Genomic DNA, 19,773 nt, shown 5'->3' on the forward strand with positions numbered 1-19,773 from the left:
CCAGACTAAATGTCTTCCCCTCTGCAGTGCTGGATGGTAGGTTGAGAGGAGTTCCCTACCAGGACAGACTTTGCTCGTGTGCTCAAGACATCGATTCCATAAATCATATTTTGTTGCATTGTGAGAAGTATGAGCAGGGCAGGGCTGAACTGATACTACCCTTGCTGGTGCCTTTCCCGGGAAAATCAGAGGCTCACTATGTCAGGTTCCTACTGGAAGACCGGACAAAAGCCAGAACGTTGGCAGTGGCAAAGTTTTTATCAGTGGTTGCAAGAACAAATGAGCCCTAAATTCCAGTTGTAGAATTGGAAAGGGCCATGAGAATCATCTAGTCCAACCCCATGCAATGTGGGAATCTTTTGCACAATGTGGGACTCGAACCCATGACCCCATGGGTCTCCTGCTCTACCACCTGAGCTTATAATGAAAGACCAGATGCTAAGCATAGCTTTCTCTTATTCTATTTCCTTTCACTTTGGAACTTTGTCTTAAAGGAGCGGTTTTAATTTTCCTTCCTGGATATGATGAGATTGTTGGCTTGAGGGACCGCATCCTGTTTGATGACAAGAGGTTTGCTGATAATGCTCACAGGTAAAAAAAAATCTGTAACTCTTATTTTGGTATATTGCTTTTACTCTTAGAAGACTGCATTTCATTCAATTCATACTTCTTTGCTATTAGGTTCCAAGTTTTTATGCTGCATTCAAATATGCAGACATCAGATCAGAAGAAGGTTCTAAAGACCTCTCCCCCAGGCATCCGCAAAATAGCAAGTATCAAATTACTTTTTAAGCGTTTCTATCAATCCACATTCTTTTCACATCAACTGTTACTACAGCGTAATGTGTTGTTTCAGATTCTTTCTACAAATATTGCCGAAACCAGCATCACAGTTAATGATGTTGTCTTTGTGATTGACTCTGGAAAAATGAAGGAGGTATGCCATTTGCCTGTTCATCTATTTTTTTTTTTTAAGATACTGCTTAATATAATACAGTCATACATCATGTTACGTTTGCTTCATGCTACGTTATTTCAGGTTACGTCCCCCGGTGACCCGGAAGTACCGGAAAGGGTTACTTCTGGGTTTCACTGCTCGTGCATGCGCAGAAGCGCAAAATGACATAATGCACAGAAGTGGCGAATCGCAACCTGCACATGCGCAGATGCGCCGCTGCGGGTTGCGCTCTTTTCATGTTGCGAACGGGCCTCCAGAATGGATCCCATTCGCAACCACTGTAGTCTCTAAGTGGTTTATATAAAATGAAGTTTAGCAGTTGCTAAAAAAGAGGTGAAAATAAAACACAACTGTATATTGCAAAAAGCCCCTCAAATTTATCTTAGACTCAGGTTTAATTTTAGTTTACCATAAACTAAAAGTATGCTGTATTGTAAACAAAACATTTAAAGAAGGATTTTAGTATAGTGGCACCTCAGGTTAAGTACTTAATTCGTTCCGGAGGTCCGTTCTTAACTGAAACTGTTCTTAACCTGAAGCACCACTTTAGCTAATGGGGCCTCCCGCTGCCGCCGCTCCGCCGGAACACAATTTCTGTTCTCATCCTGAAGCAAAGTTCTTAACCCGAGGTAATATTTCTGGGTTAGCGGAGTCTGTAACCTGAAGCATATGTAACCCGAGGTACCACTTTACAATGTGTAAAATATTGTTACATGCCACACCAATCTCCAACTAGTGTGAGATTCCAGGGGTCTTGGCTTTCACCCAGGGTTCATGTTTTCCTCAGAAATAAGGCACAGTGGAGACTGCAGTGTCTTTATGACTGATGTGTTTTTACACACGTATATATGCAACCTGAGTCTGTAGTGGAGGGATTTCCAGCATTCAGATTTCAAGAGGATGTTCTGCTGCTGGAAGGGTGGGACTTGATTTTTGCCAGTTCCCCAGCAGCTCTCTGTGCCCCTGAAATTCTGCTTTGGGGATGGAAACATGTAAAGTGGAATCGGGGAAATTCACCTCCTCCCTTCTCTCCAGCAGGAGCCTCAAAATGAATCTCAGTGCCTTCTATAAATGGGAAGAGAACTTCTGTTCTTGAAAGGGCAAGCCTGGATCCAGGCAATGTATGCCAAAATCACCTCACAAAACTATTGTTAATTTAGATTATTTTATCATTCAAGTGTTCATTTCACCTTGCTGTTCTAAATCTACATTCTAATAAAAGTGTTTTCTTGAAATTTTAGAAGTCCTTTGATGCATTGAACTGTGTGACCATGCTGAAGATGGTATGGATTTCTAAAGCTAGTGCCGTTCAGAGAAAGGGCAGGTAATGCAAATATCATGAATATTTTCTTTTAAGATCAGATTACAGACAGACTATTCTTACTTTTTCAAAAAGAAAAATATATTTCTTAGAATTACTGGTATAAGATTACTTGAAACAGGTTAATTTTGATTTTTAAAAAAGCTTAAATGTTAGTACTTTTATTTTTCAACAAAACCTTTCTTAGACCATTGCTGGAAATAATATCTTTTTGGAGACATCTGGTTGTGCTTTTCACACTATTCACTTTGGATCACACACCAGCCCTGTGTTTAAAATTTATATTATAGTATTTTTATGAAGCGCATGTTACATTTCCAATTAATTTGAGCCCTTCAGGCAAAAGGTATAATGAATGACACTTCTGAAAGAGCTTATTTATGAAATCTACTTTCTACTTTCAACATCTCTTTTTCCTGCTTTGATTTTTAAAATTCTACTCTTCTATGTATTGACTTACCTTAAATAATACTTACTGTTTCTAAGGGCAGGACGTTGTCGACCTGGAATTTGTTTCCGACTTTTTAGTAGACTCAGATTTCAAAATATGCTGGAATTTCAGACCCCAGAACTACTAAGAATGCCACTACAGGTTAGTGATCTTTCTTGTTTTGTTAAGTCCAAAGAGGTCTTTATAACACAATGGTCCCACTCAACCTTCAAGCCAAACCATGACTTGTGCTAACCATAGTTTAGACTCCAAACCATGGTTTAGAATTGTTTGTTTCCTTTTATTTTCTGTCCTCCCCCCAGTTTGCTTGGAGCTGCAGCCTCTGGAGTCTGAAAAATGGTTCAGGCTTCATGGTATTAGAAACTATTGACCTTTGCTTCCCAGCTGGTTGGGAAGAATATGCCAGAATTCTTCTTTATTCATGTCACGCTAAGCTATGCTTTAGCAGGATGTGTGAACATGACCAGTATGTGGAAGGTTGCTGTTTGAAGCACTTACCATAGGACACCTCAATTTTAAAAGAATCTAAAATAACCCATTGTATTTCTGTATAATACTTGTGGAAGTCTGATCAGTATTAAGAGGTGTCCTGCACCTCTGCTTCACATCATACCAAAAAGCAGCCTTGCACAATGTTGCAGTGTTGTGTCCGGTGGTAGTCACTGATGATGGTGTTGCTGGTTTTGTTTGCCTATTTGCATTCCTTTGCAGGAACAACATTGTATAAGTTAGCACAAAATGTCTGTAGAATGTCACAAGCAAACATTTTTCTTTAGCTGCTTTTTATATATCAAGGCTTAAGTAGAAATGAGCAATTGATTGCACCTTACGGTGCAATCGTAGGCAGGATTCCTTGATCCCACTGAATTTGATGGTACTTGATTTTCAGTAGAGCAATTATATAGCTTTAAGATAAAAATTTGCTTTTACTGCAGACTTGCTATACTGAAAGTGTGAATATTCTTCGTTTCTTTATTTTTGTTACAGCTTTACCATATATTTTGGATCAGGGGTGACTAAAGCTGAATATTCGATTTTGTGTATTTTAGTTCACACATTTTCAAATGTCAGACTGGCATAAGAGTTTGTTAAGTACTAGGGAGCAATCAGTTTTTCTCCTATGCATTTACTGAGCTAATACTTGGGGGAAAAAATAAGTAACTAATTAATCCTGTAAACATATACCCACTTTACTTATAGAAATCCCATTGGAATCCATGGCATTTTTGAACAGACAAGTATAGAGTTGCACTACAAGCACATTGTTTAATATATCTATGCTTAATCAAGTATTCTATGTATATGTTTTAATCTATGTTTGGTTCTTGCTCCCAATTAATTTAATAATTATCCGCTAAGAGATACAGTACTGTTATGCTTTTTATTTAGATGTTTTGCTTATGCTGGTCTGTGACCATAATAAAGTAAATTCATTCAATATAAGGACATTATATTGTGTATTCTGGTTTTTCTGAAATGTGTCTTAATTTCTAGGAGCTTTGTTTGCATACAAAATTGCTAGCTCCCATCAACTGTCCAATTGCTGACTTCTTGATGAAAGCTCCAGAACCACCTCCTGCTTTAATCATAAGAAATGCTGTACAGATGCTTAAGGTGAGTAACATAAATAAAGCTACTCTTGTCCCTGTATTTTTATTTATTACCAGCTTTTATAATGATTCCTAAAACACTAAATTTTTGCATAACTACTGAAATTGCTAGCTCTGAAAAAATTCCGTAAGCACCTTTCCCAATTTCATCAGTGCCCTACTTAATACTTCTCCTCTGAAGTTTGCCTTGGAAATATCTGATCAAGGGTGGCTTTACATGAGTCTGTGTTTGAATTGTTTGTATGAAACAATTCACTTGCATTTTCAGATGAAGCCACGACAAGAGAAATAGTTGCTAAGCTAATTGAAATTTGGAGTCTAGTCGTTACCTGCTTTTGAAATGTGCATTTCTTTGTAAGCTGATTTTGTTTGCTCTTTTAAAAAATAGACAATAGATGCTATGGATACCTGGGAGGATCTGACAGAACTTGGCTATCATCTGGCTGACTTACCAGTAGAACCTCATCTTGGCAAAATGGTGCTGTGCGCCGTTGTTCTGAAGTGCCTGGATCCTATTCTGACAATAGCATGTACCCTTGCATACCGCGACCCATTTGTGTTACCTACGCAGGCCTCTCAAAAGCGTGCAGCCATGCTGTGTAGAAAAAGATTTACTGCAGGAACATTTAGTGACCATATGGCTCTTCTCCGGGCTTTCCAGGTATTGCGAGTCTACAAAAAACCCCAAAACACTTATGATCTTTGTGAAATCTATCAGAAAGCAAGGAGGCACTTAAGCTAGATTAACACATCTTGGAATGTTACCTAGTGCAGTCTAGTAAACTAATGTTATCAGAGGCCAATTACCAAGCCTTTGTACACCTTGTCTGCTATGGCTGCTGCTTCTTGCCTCCCTCCCTTGCTGTTTGCCACCTGCCACTTGTTCCCCTTTTAAACTGCTGCTAGCTGGAAAAGCAGTGCTATGTTGATTGTATGTGTATTGTCTTTCTTTGGCCTTTGCTTTATAAGACTGTTATTGCTCTAAACTGAGTCTGAGGGTGGGCTGCTTGGAGATATGCAAGCCCAGCTTTTGTATTGCGGTAGCATTGTTTTAACAATCAGAAAAGATGAGTTTCTAATTTCCATTGAGCCATGGCATTAATCACCTGGTTCATCTCCATTTTCCCATGAATCTCTTGTTTTTAAGTTGAATTATTGTACACAGATAATGTTGGAAGCTATGCTATGGGAAAAGTATGCCCCCATCCCCTCCTTGCAGTGAGGTAGATTGCTCTAATATTATAATTAAGTAAGGATTAATTAAAGTTACTTTTATCCATGATGCTAAGGAGAAAGGTTAATAGCATACTACCCATATTTCCTCATCTGCCCATTGATGCGGGGGGGGGGGGGGAACCATGGACTTGCACTTGGATTCTTCTTTGCAGAGTAGTATAGCTGTTCCTAGCAACGTTCTGGTAGTTGAACAATGTAGAGAGAAGCCTTCAAGAATTGGGTATTCCCCAAATGTGTTCCGTTTCTTTCTCACTGGCTCAGAGTACGTGGGGCTTAAACTATGTCAGGCTTATGCCATGACTGTTGTAAAAAGAGCTCATTCCCCACCTCTCCTGCGGTCAGATGGGATTGCAGGGACAGCAAGAGATTTTGACAGGTGGGCAGGGCAATCTGCCTCTGAATTGTGCGATATCATAGCAATGCCATAGATAAATTATTGTTATTCTAGAAATCAAGGCTTTCTATACTAATGATCTGAACATCTTGAAATGTGTGTTTGTCAGGGGTTGCATTCTAAATGGTTACTGAAGAAACATTAACTACTCTGAAAGTTCTTTTAAATCAACTTGTTTTGCAGGCATGGCAAAAGGCGCGAAGCGATGGCTGGGAACGAGCTTTTTGTGAGAAGAATTTCCTTTCTCAGGCAACAATGGAGATTATCATAGGAATGAGAACACAGCTGCTTGGGCAACTCAGAGCATCAGGTAATAGATATATATCTGTATATTTATTAACCTGAAATCTGCTCCACAAAGTCTTCAAGCTTTCTTCCTGGATTTCACTGTACTACTGATTCCTGTGTATATGATCAGGCATACAGTTGCTATCTTTTGAGGTTTATTTTGGAGCAGTTATCCTACAACCAAACCTTTGGTTTACTTACACTGAAAGCATATTCCACTTGTTACCACATTTTGAGGTGTTATGCTATTGCAGTGGATTGTAAATATGCCCCAGTTATGTGTATTTGTGGTTACACTAGTAATATTTGCTGTGTAGATTGTGTAGTGAATACTTACTGTTCTGTTGTCCTAACAAAAGTGCACCTATGGCTGGTCCTATCCTGCTTTGAGCTTGCTTCAAGCCTCCGTGTTAAAATGAGATTTGCATTTAAGAAGTAGTGGCTGAGTTTTAGACTGTGGATGGGAACATCCTTACTAATGATTATTGTAAACCTCTCTGGGAGTGTTTTCCAGCTGGAGAGCAGGGTAAAAATAAATAAGCCTGATAGCCCATCAAAGCCAAGAGCTAGTTTTAATTCAAAATGAGCTAATGTTTTTGAGTTTGGCTCAGGAGCACAGAAAACTCAAATGAGGTATTTTAAGGGGAATTGTCAGGCGTCAGAGGATCCAACCCCCACGGCAGGTTGCCAGGAACGGATAAGACAAGGAAAAGTCCTTACCATCTGCTTTTTATTCAATATTTACAGAGAGAGGATTGGAACACAGCCTCTTGGAATAATGGTGTTGTCCCAAGTGACTCTCCACCCCCTTTTTCTCCCACTTCCTCATTCATCACCTTGTCTCCTATGGGTGGCGCTGAGGGCCCTTTGCTTCTGAGCCCTTTGCTCTACTACTTTCAAGGCTCGCCGGGTTCTGGGAGGGGGCGGATCTGGAATGCTTTCTAAAGACACTGTGTCTGTCAGCTGTCCCCCCTCTGGTGTTTCTTTTTCCTCCTCTTCCATTATTTCCCAACTTTCCCCCTCATCCGCCTCTGAGCTGTGACCTTCCTCAAACCCCTGTAGTAATTCTGAACTGTCTTCTTCTCTGGAAGGGTCAGGCTGGGCAGGCAGTCTCCACCATTCCTCCTTTGCCCAGTCCCAGACAGGAATGATGTTTCAGTAAGTTTCAGCAGGCAAGATTGTGTCCTGAGTTAAATGAGAAAATGCTGTGTTTGGGTGTTGTTTGTTCTAGTGCAAAATAACTTTTATTCTCCCATTCTGCAACCAAGGCAAGATCCTTTGCAACCAAATGCCCGAGTTTCACTGCTCAGAATGGTATACTGTTAATGACAGAGTGGGAGCTAAAAAGGCTATGCCTGACATGCGTCTCTGAAGTTAATAATAGCTTTCTTAATTAGCAGGACATACATTTCTTTCTTTTTTTCTTTCTAGGTTTTGTAAGAGCCAGAGGTGGTGGCGACATAAGAGATGTTAACACCAACTCTGAGAACTGGGCTGTGGTGAAAGGTGCCTTAGTAGCTGGAATGTACCCCAATATAGTTCACGTTGACAGAGAGAACATTGTTTTGACTGGGCCAAAAGAAAAAAAAGTTAGATTTCATCCTACCTCCGTTCTTAGCCAGCCCCAGTATAAAAAGGTAAGAAGGTATAAAGTTTAAAATATTAGTGTGGGAGATAAGAGAACCTCAGTTCTTCCGTGAGCTTTGAATGCTTTGTTTATTTAGAAATGTATTTTGAATAATAGCAACCCATGACCGATACCAGTTGCTATTCTTAACGAGGAAGCAGAGATCTAGTAAAATAAGATGGCGAAAGTCTTTGCTGAGTTTCTTTGCTAAACTTATTTCAGCACCAAAAGGTATTACCTGATCTTGTTTCAGGACGTTTGTGTTGTAAAGGCTTCCTCATGTGGACTGTGCATCCCACCTCATGCAGCAGGATTTTACCCTTTCTTAAGGCTACCTGATGGGACGCGGGTGGTGCCGTGGGTTAAACCACAGAGCCTAGGACTTGCCGATCAGAAGTTCGGCGGTTCGAATCCTCGCCACGGGGTGAGCTCCCGTTGCTCAGTCCCTGCTCCTGCCAACCTAGCAGTTCGAAAGCACATCAAAGTGCAATTAGATAAATAGGTACCGCTCCGGCAAGAAGGTAAACGGTGTTTCCGTGCACTGCTCTGGTTCGCCAGAAGCAGCTGCATCATGCTGGCCACGTGACCCGGAAGCTGTACGCTGGCTCCCTCAGCCAAAAAAGCGAGATGAGCGCCGCAACCCCAGAGTCGGTCACGACTGGACCTAATGGTCAGGGGTCCCTTTACCTTTAAAGCTACCCGACCATGTACTTTTGTTCTGCATAGCTTTTTGTGTGTTTTATATGGAGCTCCCGTAGTCTCCCATACAGCAATGAGGAGGTTCACAACGGTTTAGATTCATCAATGCTGTGCATTGGGTACTCCCTTCCTATTTTCTTCAGAGGGCTGGGGAAGTTTGCTTGCAAACGGATGTTGTAAATTGTCCCTTTTTATCGAACCGAAAGAAGCAATTCTGTTCCTTCTGTGTTACTGCCTAACAGATTCCTCCAGCAAATGGTCAAGTGGCAGCTATTCAGGCACTTCCCACGGACTGGCTCATATACGATGAAATGACAAGAGCCCACCGCATAGCCAATATCAGGTGCTGCTCAACTGTGACGCCAGTCACCGTGGCCCTCTTCTGTGGATCAGCTAGGCTGCCAAGTAATGCTTTGCAGGAGCCTTCCTCCTTCAGAGGTATAGTGCTAGAATAAGAAACGTGGTTTTAATATGCATGTATGAGTACATCTAATCCACTTGTTGACTTGTGTTAGCAGTTGTTAAGAGCTGTTTGTTTCCTGCGCTAAAGTAAAATAAACATTTTTTTTATAATGGGAAGGGGAATGTATCATCTCATTTTTGCCTCTTAAATTCAAACAGATTGTTGGGTTCTGTTCATTATTTTGAAGTCTGGAAGCAGCTTCATACATTATGTTTTCTTGCAGGGAAAGCACCTCACTGTTGGGAAGAAAGTGTGGATTGTCTTGCCTTTAGCAGCACTTTCAAACAGTTCATTTTCTTAATGTTTTATTAAAATAAATTGAATGTGGTTACTGTCATATAAGCTAACCTGTTAAGTAAATGAGATAAAAGCAAAATGCAGCTGTATATTGCAAATAAAACTAAGCAGAGTACAAAGAAAGAAAGAAAGAAAGAAAGAAAGAAAGAAAGAAAGAAAGAAATGAATTGGAGTCCCAGAAAGCTTGGGTAACTGTAAGATCTTAAATGTCATGACTGTTATCACCTCATTCCAGAGAGTGAGTGCTATCGTTGGGAAGGCCCACTTCTGTGTTGCTAGGTATCCTGTTCTCAAGTTATTTAGCGCTTTAAATGTCAACAACAAAACCTTGAACTTAGTTCAGTAGCTAATAGGGAGTGAGTGCAGATCTTACAACACTGGTGTAACATGTCAGTCTGGGTGTCCCACTAAGTCACCTAGCAGCTGCATTTTGCATTAGCTGCAGCTTCTGAACCAGGCACCAAGATAGGAAGTTAGCAGATTAATCTTGATGCATATTAAAAATACATATCTCTTAATTGTTGTTGGTTTAAGTACGGAGTACAGTAAATGTTAATGTCTGAGATCTGCCTTTCTCTAATATAGTGGATGGTGTTCCTAATGACAGCAGTGATAGTGAGATGGAAGACAGAACTACTGCTAACTTGGCTGCCTTGAAACTGGATGAATGGCTTCATTTCAAATTAGACCCAGAGGTGCGTACTTCATCTGAAAAAAATTGAAAGGAAAAAACTCAGTCTTGAGAATTGCTTTCAGCATTTTGACCTCAAAATGACTTAAAATTAGGATCCCAGGCTCAAAAACTGACCTCTGAAAGAAACAGAACTCTTTGCTCTCTCATTTTCAATATTGGCACCATCCAGCATCGTAATCACTTTTTATAAATCTATGATGTGACCACATTAAAATATATGTTCTAGATACTGCATCTAAACAAACAAAAACCCCACTGTTGTACAGTAGGAAATGGTGCACAAAAAGGGGAGTCAAATAAATTAAACAAAGGGATTGGAACCATTTCCATATGAGAAAAGGTTAAAATGTTTGGAGGACTTGGGAGAGATCAGCAGGGAGTTGGGGCTTGGTCTTCACCAATATGTGGAATTAATACCTGATGATGATGGTGATGATGATGATATTAAATATTAAATAAACAGCAAGGGGACCTTAGTGTGTTTGTATAACATCATACATGATGTGAAGAAAGTCATTGGAGGTATTTCCCCCTCTCAGTTAAATTAAATTATGTGGCTTTAGATTCAGAGAATGCATAATTAACATGGTATTTGCTATTCTAAAATTTGGTGATGGCCACTGACAGGTGACTTTAGAAGGTGGTTAGATTGATCTTCTATAAGTGTCCATTATAGAGGCTACTATCTCTACTGGCTAAATGGAAGCTCCAGATCTGATGAATGTATGGAGGTTGGAGGTAGGGGCGGGATACATAATCCTGTGTACTTCACCTGGGTGGAAAGAGCAGGTGTTTCAACCATTTATTGATGTTGATTTAGATTGAACTCCTTCCCTAGCCATTCATGTCCTTTCACCTATGTAAACGGTGCTGCAAGAAAGCCATGCAGGGACAGTTTAATTCTGGACCTATCTCAGTTCTTCCTCTATCACTATGAGAATAATCATCCCAGTTGAAAAACTTGAAATTCTTTGCCAATGAGCATGGTTACAGATATAACAGAGGAATGAAGTATTAATTAAAATACTTTTTTAAAAAAAATCTCCCAAATACTTTGGAACAAAAGGATCTTTTCAGGAATCATGTTGCTGACATCAAACTTCCTCAAAGTATTGGAGTTATCAAAACTATTTAATACACTTATATTCAATAAAAGGTCACCAAGCGTTCTTGGAAGGGTCTCCAAGACATATATATATATATTAAATTATAAACTATATTTATTACAGGCTGCTAGCCTACTCCTGCAATTGAGGCAAAAATGGCATAGTTTATTTTTACGGCGCATGAGAGCTCCTTCAAAGCCATGGTCTCAAGTTGATGAGGCAACCATACGAGCAATCATTGCTGTTTTAAGCACTGAAGAACAGTCTGCAGGTCTACAGCAGCCTTCGGGAATTGGGCAAAGACCAAGACCCATGTCATCTGAAGAACTTCCTCTAGCGTCTTCATGGAGATCAAACACTAGCCGAAAAAGCTCAGCAGAAGCAGAATTCGCAGATGATGCTTTTAATGCTGAAAGGTCAGTATCTAGTGGATAGTACTGTCCACAGTACTGTGCTCTGTGCCTGCCGTGAATAGGAAGCACATAGTGTGCAAAGGGTTTAACCCCGTGAGGTGTCTGTATGCTTTAAAGCTAACCTTGGCCCTCCACATTTTTTGAGACTCCCAACTCCCATCAACCTCAGCTAGGATGGCCCAGTGATCTGGGATGATGGGAATTGTAGTTCAGCAACATACAGAGTGCTGTTGGTTAGCCATCCCAGCTTTACAAGTAGCAAGAAGGGATGAAGCTGTTGTTTTTCCCCCACCAGAGGTGACATAAGCTCTCCTCTCTGTGTCCATTCATTTCTTGTCCCTCAGCAGTTGCAAACCCACAGTTGTGTCACCTCAAACTAATACATTGTATTTCTTGATGGAGGGAGAGTTCCTTTCTGTTCTTGACTGGTGTTTAGGCTCCTGACCTAGTCTGACAGTGCATGCCCATAGAAAGTCATACTGTGGTCGTGAGTCTTTTGCAAACAGAAGTGGAACCTGAGGTTCTATGCCTGCCTAAATCTTCCTTGCATTTTGGTTGACTTGTAGCTTCCACTGACCAAAATATCTGAAGCTTTACTAAAATGCATTAGGACAAAATAGGGATAGCCTGACCGAAACCTATTTAAGTCCCCCTCCTCTGAACTTTTCAAGAGTGCCTCTCCTGCCTGGTCGGGTAAGGCCATTGAGGAGGGCAGACTTACAAACACAAAACTTTATATGTAAAGATACTTCATGGAATCCCAGTTTTCTGTTATGGGGGCATGCACATACTCCCTCTCTCACACATATACATGTGCACATACATACATGAGTTTTTTTTAAACTTTAGAATATACTGCCAAAAATAAGAATTGTCATGTGTAACAGACACAAGTATGCTACTGTTCAAGCTTAACGTAATTTCAGCATCATTAAAAAGGTAATCTAATAATACTGGAACATATTCAGGACGATTTTTCATAATTTTGAAATTAGTTTTCACACAACACTGATGGCTAACAGAGTAGTTAAAAAAATAAACAGCGTTAACAAAAAAAGCTTATTGTTCAACAATACAGTGGTACCTCAGGTTAAGCACTTAATTCATTCTGGAGGTCCGTTCTTAACCTGAAACAGTTCTTAACCTGAAGCACCACTTTAGCTAACGGGGCCTCCTGCTGCCGCTGCGCCACTGGAGCACAATTTTTGTTCTCATCCTGAAGCAAAGTTCTTAACCCGAGGTAATATTTCTGGGTTAGTGGAGTGTGTAACCTGAAGCGTATATAACCCGAGGTACCACTGTATTTATTTCTCTTCAATATTTAAAAACAAACAGCAAGAACCGCAAATATATAGGAAAGCAAAGGAATATTTATGAAGGACTTGAACATAATATGAACTTAGTCTTTAACATGTTTGTAAAATCTCTCTAAAACAACTTGAAAATATATAGCCATTTTCTCTTTCAGAAATCCCCCCAAAGCAACTTTAAGCTATGATATAAACAAAGAACAGAACAATACAATATTAAGGTAACGTTCCGATTTTTAAAGCTTTTAAAAAGCGTACTTCAAAGAGTACAAGGCAATTTGACAAGACAAAAATAAATAGAATAGATTGCTTACTAAGGAAATATAAAAATAGCGAATTGCACTTTCCCTTCTCCAGAAAGTTTAAATTACTTGCTCATATGAACTACAGGGGAAGGAAATAACAAGGCATTGGTGCTGTTTGATTCTAGCAGCCATTACACCAGTCTGCCTTCTCATACCTAGTTCCACAGTGATAAATGGTAACTGGCAAATGGCTGCTGTGCATTCTGCTGCTGCTGCTGCTGAATAACTTGTCTGGAAACCTGTTATCCTTGCTTGCCTGACTTTGTCCCTATGCGGCTTTTTGATGAATATTGGGTTGCTAGTATATACAGAAAAACTGCTTCCGCCTGTCAACCAGAGGTTGTAACCCCATAAGTGTGAGCAGATGGCATCTTCAGGAAACCCCTTAGAGCAGGGGAGGCCAACCCGTGGTTCTTCAAGATGCTGTCAGATTCCAACTCTCATCAAACCCAGGCCAACATGGACAATGGTCAGGGATCATGGGAGTTGTAGTCCCAACATCTGGAGGGCCACGCTTCCCTATCAATTCCCTAGAATTGCTTGATCCTCATTAAACATGGTTTTCTGCTTTCAACTTAACAGAGTTCTAATGAAGTCTGCATCTCCAGCATTTCACCAACCCCTGAAATACAAAGAGAGAAGCGTCTTGCATTCCAAACGAAGCACAGATGATAGGTCAGACCAGTCGTCTGTGAAATCTACAGACAGCAGCAGTTTCCCCAGCCCCTGTGCCAGTCCTTCTCCTCCGTCATCTGGGAAGGTACAGTAGCTGTTCTTCATCCTGTTTTAAATTTTTGGAAGCTGCTGACTGCTTGCTGAAATAATAAAATCAGACATAGTACTCTGGAGCTGACAACATTTTGAATATATCGCTGGTTTGATTTCCTTTTCTGGAGTGCATGGTTTAAGCTCTTTCAGATAAATTTGTATGGCTTATTTCTTTGCCACCTTGAGCCAGGAGTACCCTCTTAGATGTTTTTGTGTCTATATGTAGAGCAGAAACACAAATACCTTGAGAATCATTGAAGAAAATTAAGGGATCGGTAGATCTTAGGCTAAAACAAGAGCCGTAGAAATGTTTAGAACACAGAGTTTTAAAAGAGCTGACTGCTTTTGTATAATCCTGCTCTCTCCTCAATTCAGTTTTGGTTGACTATGGTGCTTGATTCATTCTCCTAAGAGCCAGAAAACCAGCTCTGCTTAGATACCAGAGCTGATTTCATTTGGTAAAATATGACCAGTACATTTAGCCTACAAGATTTTTGGGATTCAACAAGAACTGGTCCTAAATGTACAGGCTGCTTCTAGAGACCTATTGACAGCCGATGGCAGAAGGGGCAGAGCTGCTTGGTTGTCCCTAAACTGTAGTTGTGCTAGAGAGTCCAATAACATTCAACTTGATGTATTGCAACATTGGATTACTACCTTAATTTGCAACGTTTTGTATTTGCATTCCTTTGACATCAAAGATACCAACTATTGAACTACTTTCCACAAGAATGGTATGGTCATACCTTAAAAAATACCTTTAAAGGTAATACCTTAAAAAAACCCACAAGTGTCTAATCATTGACCTGTTTTTCATATAATGCTAAGACAGACCATGGCTTAGTGCAAATGCATGAACATGTAGATTTCTGCAGACAAGATTGCAACTGCAAGGCTCCTCTTCCAGTCATGCTTCTGCCATGGTACTTGGGGCTGAACCTTAGTGTTACCTTCGGATCTGTGGTCATGATTTATCTCTTTCCAGAAAAACCACAAGTTGTACCATGGTTCTTGGTTTACCCCTTAAGGTTTCACTGATGAATTTGAATGTAATACCCAGCCAAAAGATAGCCTATCCCCAGGTAGTGCAGCTGTGGTCTTACTTACTGTTAATTGCTGGGACATTGCTGGGTTGAGTGTGTCCAAACATTACAAAAGGTATCTGTTTTTGCAGGGCTCCAAGTCTCCTTCTCCAAGACCAAATATGCCAGTTCGATACTTCATTATGAAAAGCAGCAACCTGAGAAACCTTGAGATTTCACAGCAGAAGGGGATTTGGTCTACAACCCCAAGTAATGAGCGAAAACTGAACCGAGCCTTTTGGGAGAGCAGTGTTGTTTACTTAGTATTTTCTGTTCAGGGATCAGGACACTTTCAGGTGAGAAATGGATGCACTGAAGTTGATGAGTATGTTGCAAAATTGTTACCAGACTGTAACAACATCTGCTACATTCACAACATTTACCTTGCTATAATTTGTCCTTTTCCTTCCTCTAGTGATGTAATATAGGCAACTTGTGTGTAGAGTTAATTTCTTAATTTTTCAAGGACCCAAGTTGTGATCTGACAAAGGACTGGCATTTTAATAAGGCTCTGAAACCTACTAGAAACAGGCAACCTCACATGAAAAATGGGGTTGAAATATGTCACCCTGGGAGTGAGATATAGAACTAGATCCACAATGTAATCCTCCTAACTTATCTTCATCTTCATGGTAGTAAACAGTATCCTCAAACTTCAGCCACTTAACATTTACTTTTTCTTTTTTGTAAACAAAAAGCACCTGCGGCAACTAAGCACCTGAAGAAAAACAGCTGACTCTTACAAATGAATCTTTACCCCAGACAGTACTAAGATTCATGTGGTTTTTCAAGCAAAAAACAACCCAGATAAGCAGCGAAGTGGCCTCCTTCTCCAGCACTACACGTGGCTTTATTGAGGGACATTTTGCTGCACCAAAGCATTTGAATTTGGCTTGAAATAGAAAAACAACTTCTAAAACCCTGTTTCTGTTTTATGAATTAATGTATTGAGGTAAAAAAAGGAATGCTGTGGGTTGTTTCAAGCAAAAACTGGTCAGAGAAGCATATTAAAATATTCTCCTGCACACAACACACATGGTTTTATTTTGGATATCCTGCTCCTCCAAGAAATATTAGAAGTCAGCTTGGGATAAAAAGACACCCCATAAACCTATCAGGTTTTCCCCCCTACTAAGCGAGAATAGATGCTATCCAACTAAGCCATTCTTGGAATAAACCTACTGAGATTGATGGACTTCAGTTAATTTATTTCAATGGTCCTACTCTGATTTGGATACCACCTGATGTGTTTAATACAGAGTAAAAACTGGTTTTATTTAGATTCTAACATTTTAAATGTGTCGTAGGGCTTTGCTCGAATGTCTTCAGAGATTGGACGTGAGAAGAGTCAGGATTGGGGTTCTGCTGGCTTAGGAGGAGTATTCAAGGTGGAGTGGATCCGGAAAGAAAGTCTTCCTTTTCAGTTTGCTCATCACTTACTCAACCCTTGGAACGACAACAAGAAAGTACAAATAAGTCGAGATGGCCAGGTATGTTGATTTTACAGCTCTGAGTACAAGTATATGCTCAAGGATGGATTACTTGATTCCCTCTGTCTTCATTGTCAAGAATGTCTTGACATAGTTCATTTTTTTTAAACCGGTAATGGCCAGTTTTATCTCACTATTTGAAATAACATCAAGATGTAAGAAATTTCCCTGTAGAGTGAAATACGTAACTTCGGCTTTGTAATTGAAGCAGCCTCTACTGAGGCTAGTTGTCATTTCCATGTAGTGGTCTCCTTTTTATAGCCGGGCCTTATAACACCATCACTTTCCCCCCTTCCCTGGTGTAGGAACTGGAACCTCAGGTTGGTGAACAGTTGCTACAGCTCTGGGACCGTATTCCTTTAGGAGAGAAAAATGCGGCTGATTGAAAATACGACGGGCAACTTTTGAGGTATACTCTCCAGATGAGAATGTGAATGAATTTGAAGGTTTTCTAACCCTGTTGGTGAAGCTTAGAGAAAGTAGTAGCTGTTCTCAAGTGGTTATTGATGTAATATTGGATAGATCCACACGTCACTAGATTTTAAGGCTAGGAGAGGGGGAAGTGGAGCTAAAATACTGCACCAGGGTGACAGCTGTGGAGGGAGGATGCAGAGGGAAAGGTCAGTAGAGCAGGCAAGTGAAGCAGAAGATTGCAAGGCCAGCGTAGTAATTTCCTGTGTTTTAAAATGCTCTTCCAGAAAAAGCTTGATGTACAGAGTGGTCACTTGAGAAAATCACATTATCATTTGCCAAAATTAAGCAGAAGTTTTTGTTTGACGAATAAAGACTTAAAATTTTGTCGTTCTCCTCCACAGTTCCACCTCCTGTGAAATAGATAATGTGCTAAGATCACCAGTGCACCTAAAGAAGGAAATGCCTGAGGGAAAATGGGCTGCAGGCATTCAGCAGCACTCCTCTAGCACAGACTAGATTTGATTCTGTGTTCTGGTTTGAAGGAAACAATGTGGACTGCTCTTATTTTCATTGAGAAGTTTGTTCTTTTTCATTCACTTTGAAGTTTCAAATGTTAAGACACCCAAACTCCAAATGGTGGGGCACCAAAGCAGACCAAAGCTGCTGTTTAAATTTTAACCATGTTGTAATTTAAAGCAGTAGGTCTGGGAACAATGAGTAATATTCATCTTGATAGAATCCTGTTCTGACAAGGCTCAAGGGAAAATAAATGGAGGTACAGCTTCGAAGTTGAAAGGGTTGGGAACACCTGCTACTGGACTAAAACTAAAACACTGAGTAGACAAAGCAGTGAAAAGAGCCTCCTCCCCTCAGATTAAATCCAATTTAAATGATGAGTGCCTTTTGTCAGAAAGCTGGCTTTGGGGTGTTTTAATTTTGACTTTATTCTGTGTCCATTATGTGCTTGCAGAAATGGGCATGGATTTCCTAATTCTTTGCTCGTAGCAGGTGCATCAGGAACAGCCTCTTCACTTTTGAAGGAAAGGTATCTTTAAGGAACCATTTTGTTTTGATTAGCCTTCCTCTTAAAACAATCACCAGCAACTTTTTTCTCCTTCCCAAAATTGCCTACAAGTTCCTTGTAGTGTGCCCTTTTGATTTTCTTTTTCAATTGCCATATTTCTTTTGAATTGATTTGTCTAAATAGCTCCCTCCTACATTGTGCAAATATATAATCTGTTGTACTTTGCTTGTACAGCCCCCCACTCAATCTCTTTCCTGTAGTTTCATTTTTTAAAAGCACGATGGCCAAATCAGCTTTTCTGCAGAGCATTTGAACAGGGATGGTTTAATTACTGAGCAGTCTTCTAAGTTAAGAATGTTTAAAAGGCAATTATTTGCCACAAACCACTAATAAAAGGATAAAACTACAGTGGAGTAGCTTTTACATGAATTTGGGATTTGAATTTCTTGGCTTTGCATTTCATTGTTAAGGGTTTTTTACATTTTCATGTATAGATTGACTTATTTGTGATTCTTGAGCATGTGTAATTGAGTTCCTCTGTACATCTCGTCGCATTTTCTTGTTAATTTTTACTAACTAATGCCAGTCATTTACCAGTTTACCAGTTTTAAGTTGGAAATAAGATGTATTTAGAATAAAGCCATTTTGTTTTTAGCTGATTGGTGTTTTGGAGCAATTTCTACCACAGAGAGTAACCTGTTATCAAAGCACTATATCTACCAAGAATTAGTTCTTCACATCTGATTGTTAAATTGCATTCATTGTCAGGTTGTATATAGCAACAATAATGATTCTGTTCTAGTTCTTCTTCAGGTACCATTGATATACAAACTGCAGTAACCTAATATAGCTTAAAAAGGAAATTAAGAAGAAGGCTGTCTTACATGTTTCTTCTAAATGTCTTCAAGATCAGGATTCAGGTGCAGCTACTCTCGGGTACAAAGGAAATGTAATCAGTTACATGCTTTTTTGCTATAGGCTAGATATTTCTAAAGCACAAAATAATAATAAGTTATATGAAAATATAGTGTCAGCATGGTTGGGTTGTATGTACATTCCTCCCCTAAATAAAGTTTATATGCACACAGGTCTATTATTCCTGTTAGTGAATTTCATCGACTTCTAAAAAGCTGAATAATCTTTTTCATAGTACGACTTAATTCTGCGTAAGCTTAAAGGGTCCTCCTTTCCTAGTCACTGCTGCAGGGTTAAGCAGTCACTACGTTCTGGACTGATAGTTCACTGTTCATTTGTCTTTCCTTATCTACCTGGGCCTTTTAATCAAAACGAAAGGTGAGTAGCCAGTGGAGAATCTGGTTCCTATGATGTCTGCTCTGCTCTGGAACCGAGGTGTGTGCTCATAAATAAAGTAGCTATAGTGCTGAAAACTAGGGGAGTATGGTAGGTAAAGACAAAGCTGTTTCCAAGTGTTTGGAAATCAATATATTTCTTCCTGTGTGTACATATCAAGTTGCTATATGTCCTTTTACTGTCCATATGTATTTTTATGGGTTGGCCTGTCTAAATCTCAAAATCCAAAAGTTCCTGATTCCTTTCATAGCCAGCCCTCTTACTTTGCATGCATTACAGTCAAAATGGGTCACAACAAAGAGTGATAAAATATGAATGTATCAATGAAGCGCTCTCTTCTCTAGCTCCATATACAGTGGTACCTCGGGTTAAGAACTTAATTCATTCTGGAGGTCCGTTCTTAACCTGAAACTGTTCTTAACCTGAGGTACCACTTTAGCTAATGGGGCCTCCCACTGCCGCTGCACTACCGCTATGCGATTTCTGTTCTTATTCTGAAGCAAAGTTCTTAA

The 19,773-nt window shown here is 39.9% G+C and overlaps 1 protein-coding gene across 2 annotated transcripts in view; it reads left to right on the plus strand.

Moving 5' to 3' along the window:
• YTHDC2 (YTH N6-methyladenosine RNA binding protein C2) overlaps positions 1-19,039 on the plus strand; it is a 41,918-nt gene extending 22,879 nt beyond the window's left edge. The window contains exons 14-31 of one of the 2 annotated variants that reach the window (XM_080973774.1): positions 495-591; positions 682-769; positions 857-937; positions 2,200-2,282; positions 2,766-2,871; positions 4,225-4,344; positions 4,729-5,001; positions 6,154-6,280; positions 7,690-7,895; positions 8,827-9,022; positions 9,930-10,039; positions 11,268-11,560; positions 13,026-13,088; positions 13,755-13,932; positions 15,115-15,318; positions 16,330-16,512; positions 16,818-16,921; positions 17,328-19,039. In XM_080973774.1, the coding sequence (XP_080829900.1) occupies positions 495-591; positions 682-769; positions 857-937; positions 2,200-2,282; positions 2,766-2,871; positions 4,225-4,344; positions 4,729-5,001; positions 6,154-6,280; positions 7,690-7,895; positions 8,827-9,022; positions 9,930-10,039; positions 11,268-11,560; positions 13,026-13,088; positions 13,755-13,932; positions 15,115-15,318; positions 16,330-16,512; positions 16,818-16,898 (2,489 nt within the window). In that variant the 3' untranslated portion in view covers positions 16,899-16,921; positions 17,328-19,039. The remainder of the gene's footprint in view (positions 1-494; positions 592-681; positions 770-856; positions 938-2,199; positions 2,283-2,765; positions 2,872-4,224; positions 4,345-4,728; positions 5,002-6,153; positions 6,281-7,689; positions 7,896-8,826; positions 9,023-9,929; positions 10,040-11,267; positions 11,561-13,025; positions 13,089-13,754; positions 13,933-15,114; positions 15,319-16,329; positions 16,513-16,817; positions 16,922-17,327) is intronic. The other variant, XM_080973775.1, reaches the window with a different exon arrangement.
• Positions 19,040-19,773: the final 734 nt, after the last annotated feature.

Source organism: Podarcis pityusensis, assembly GCF_964106645.2.
Source record: "Podarcis pityusensis genome assembly, chromosome: 11".
Classification (NCBI taxonomy): Eukaryota; Metazoa; Chordata; class Lepidosauria; order Squamata; family Lacertidae; genus Podarcis; species Podarcis pityusensis.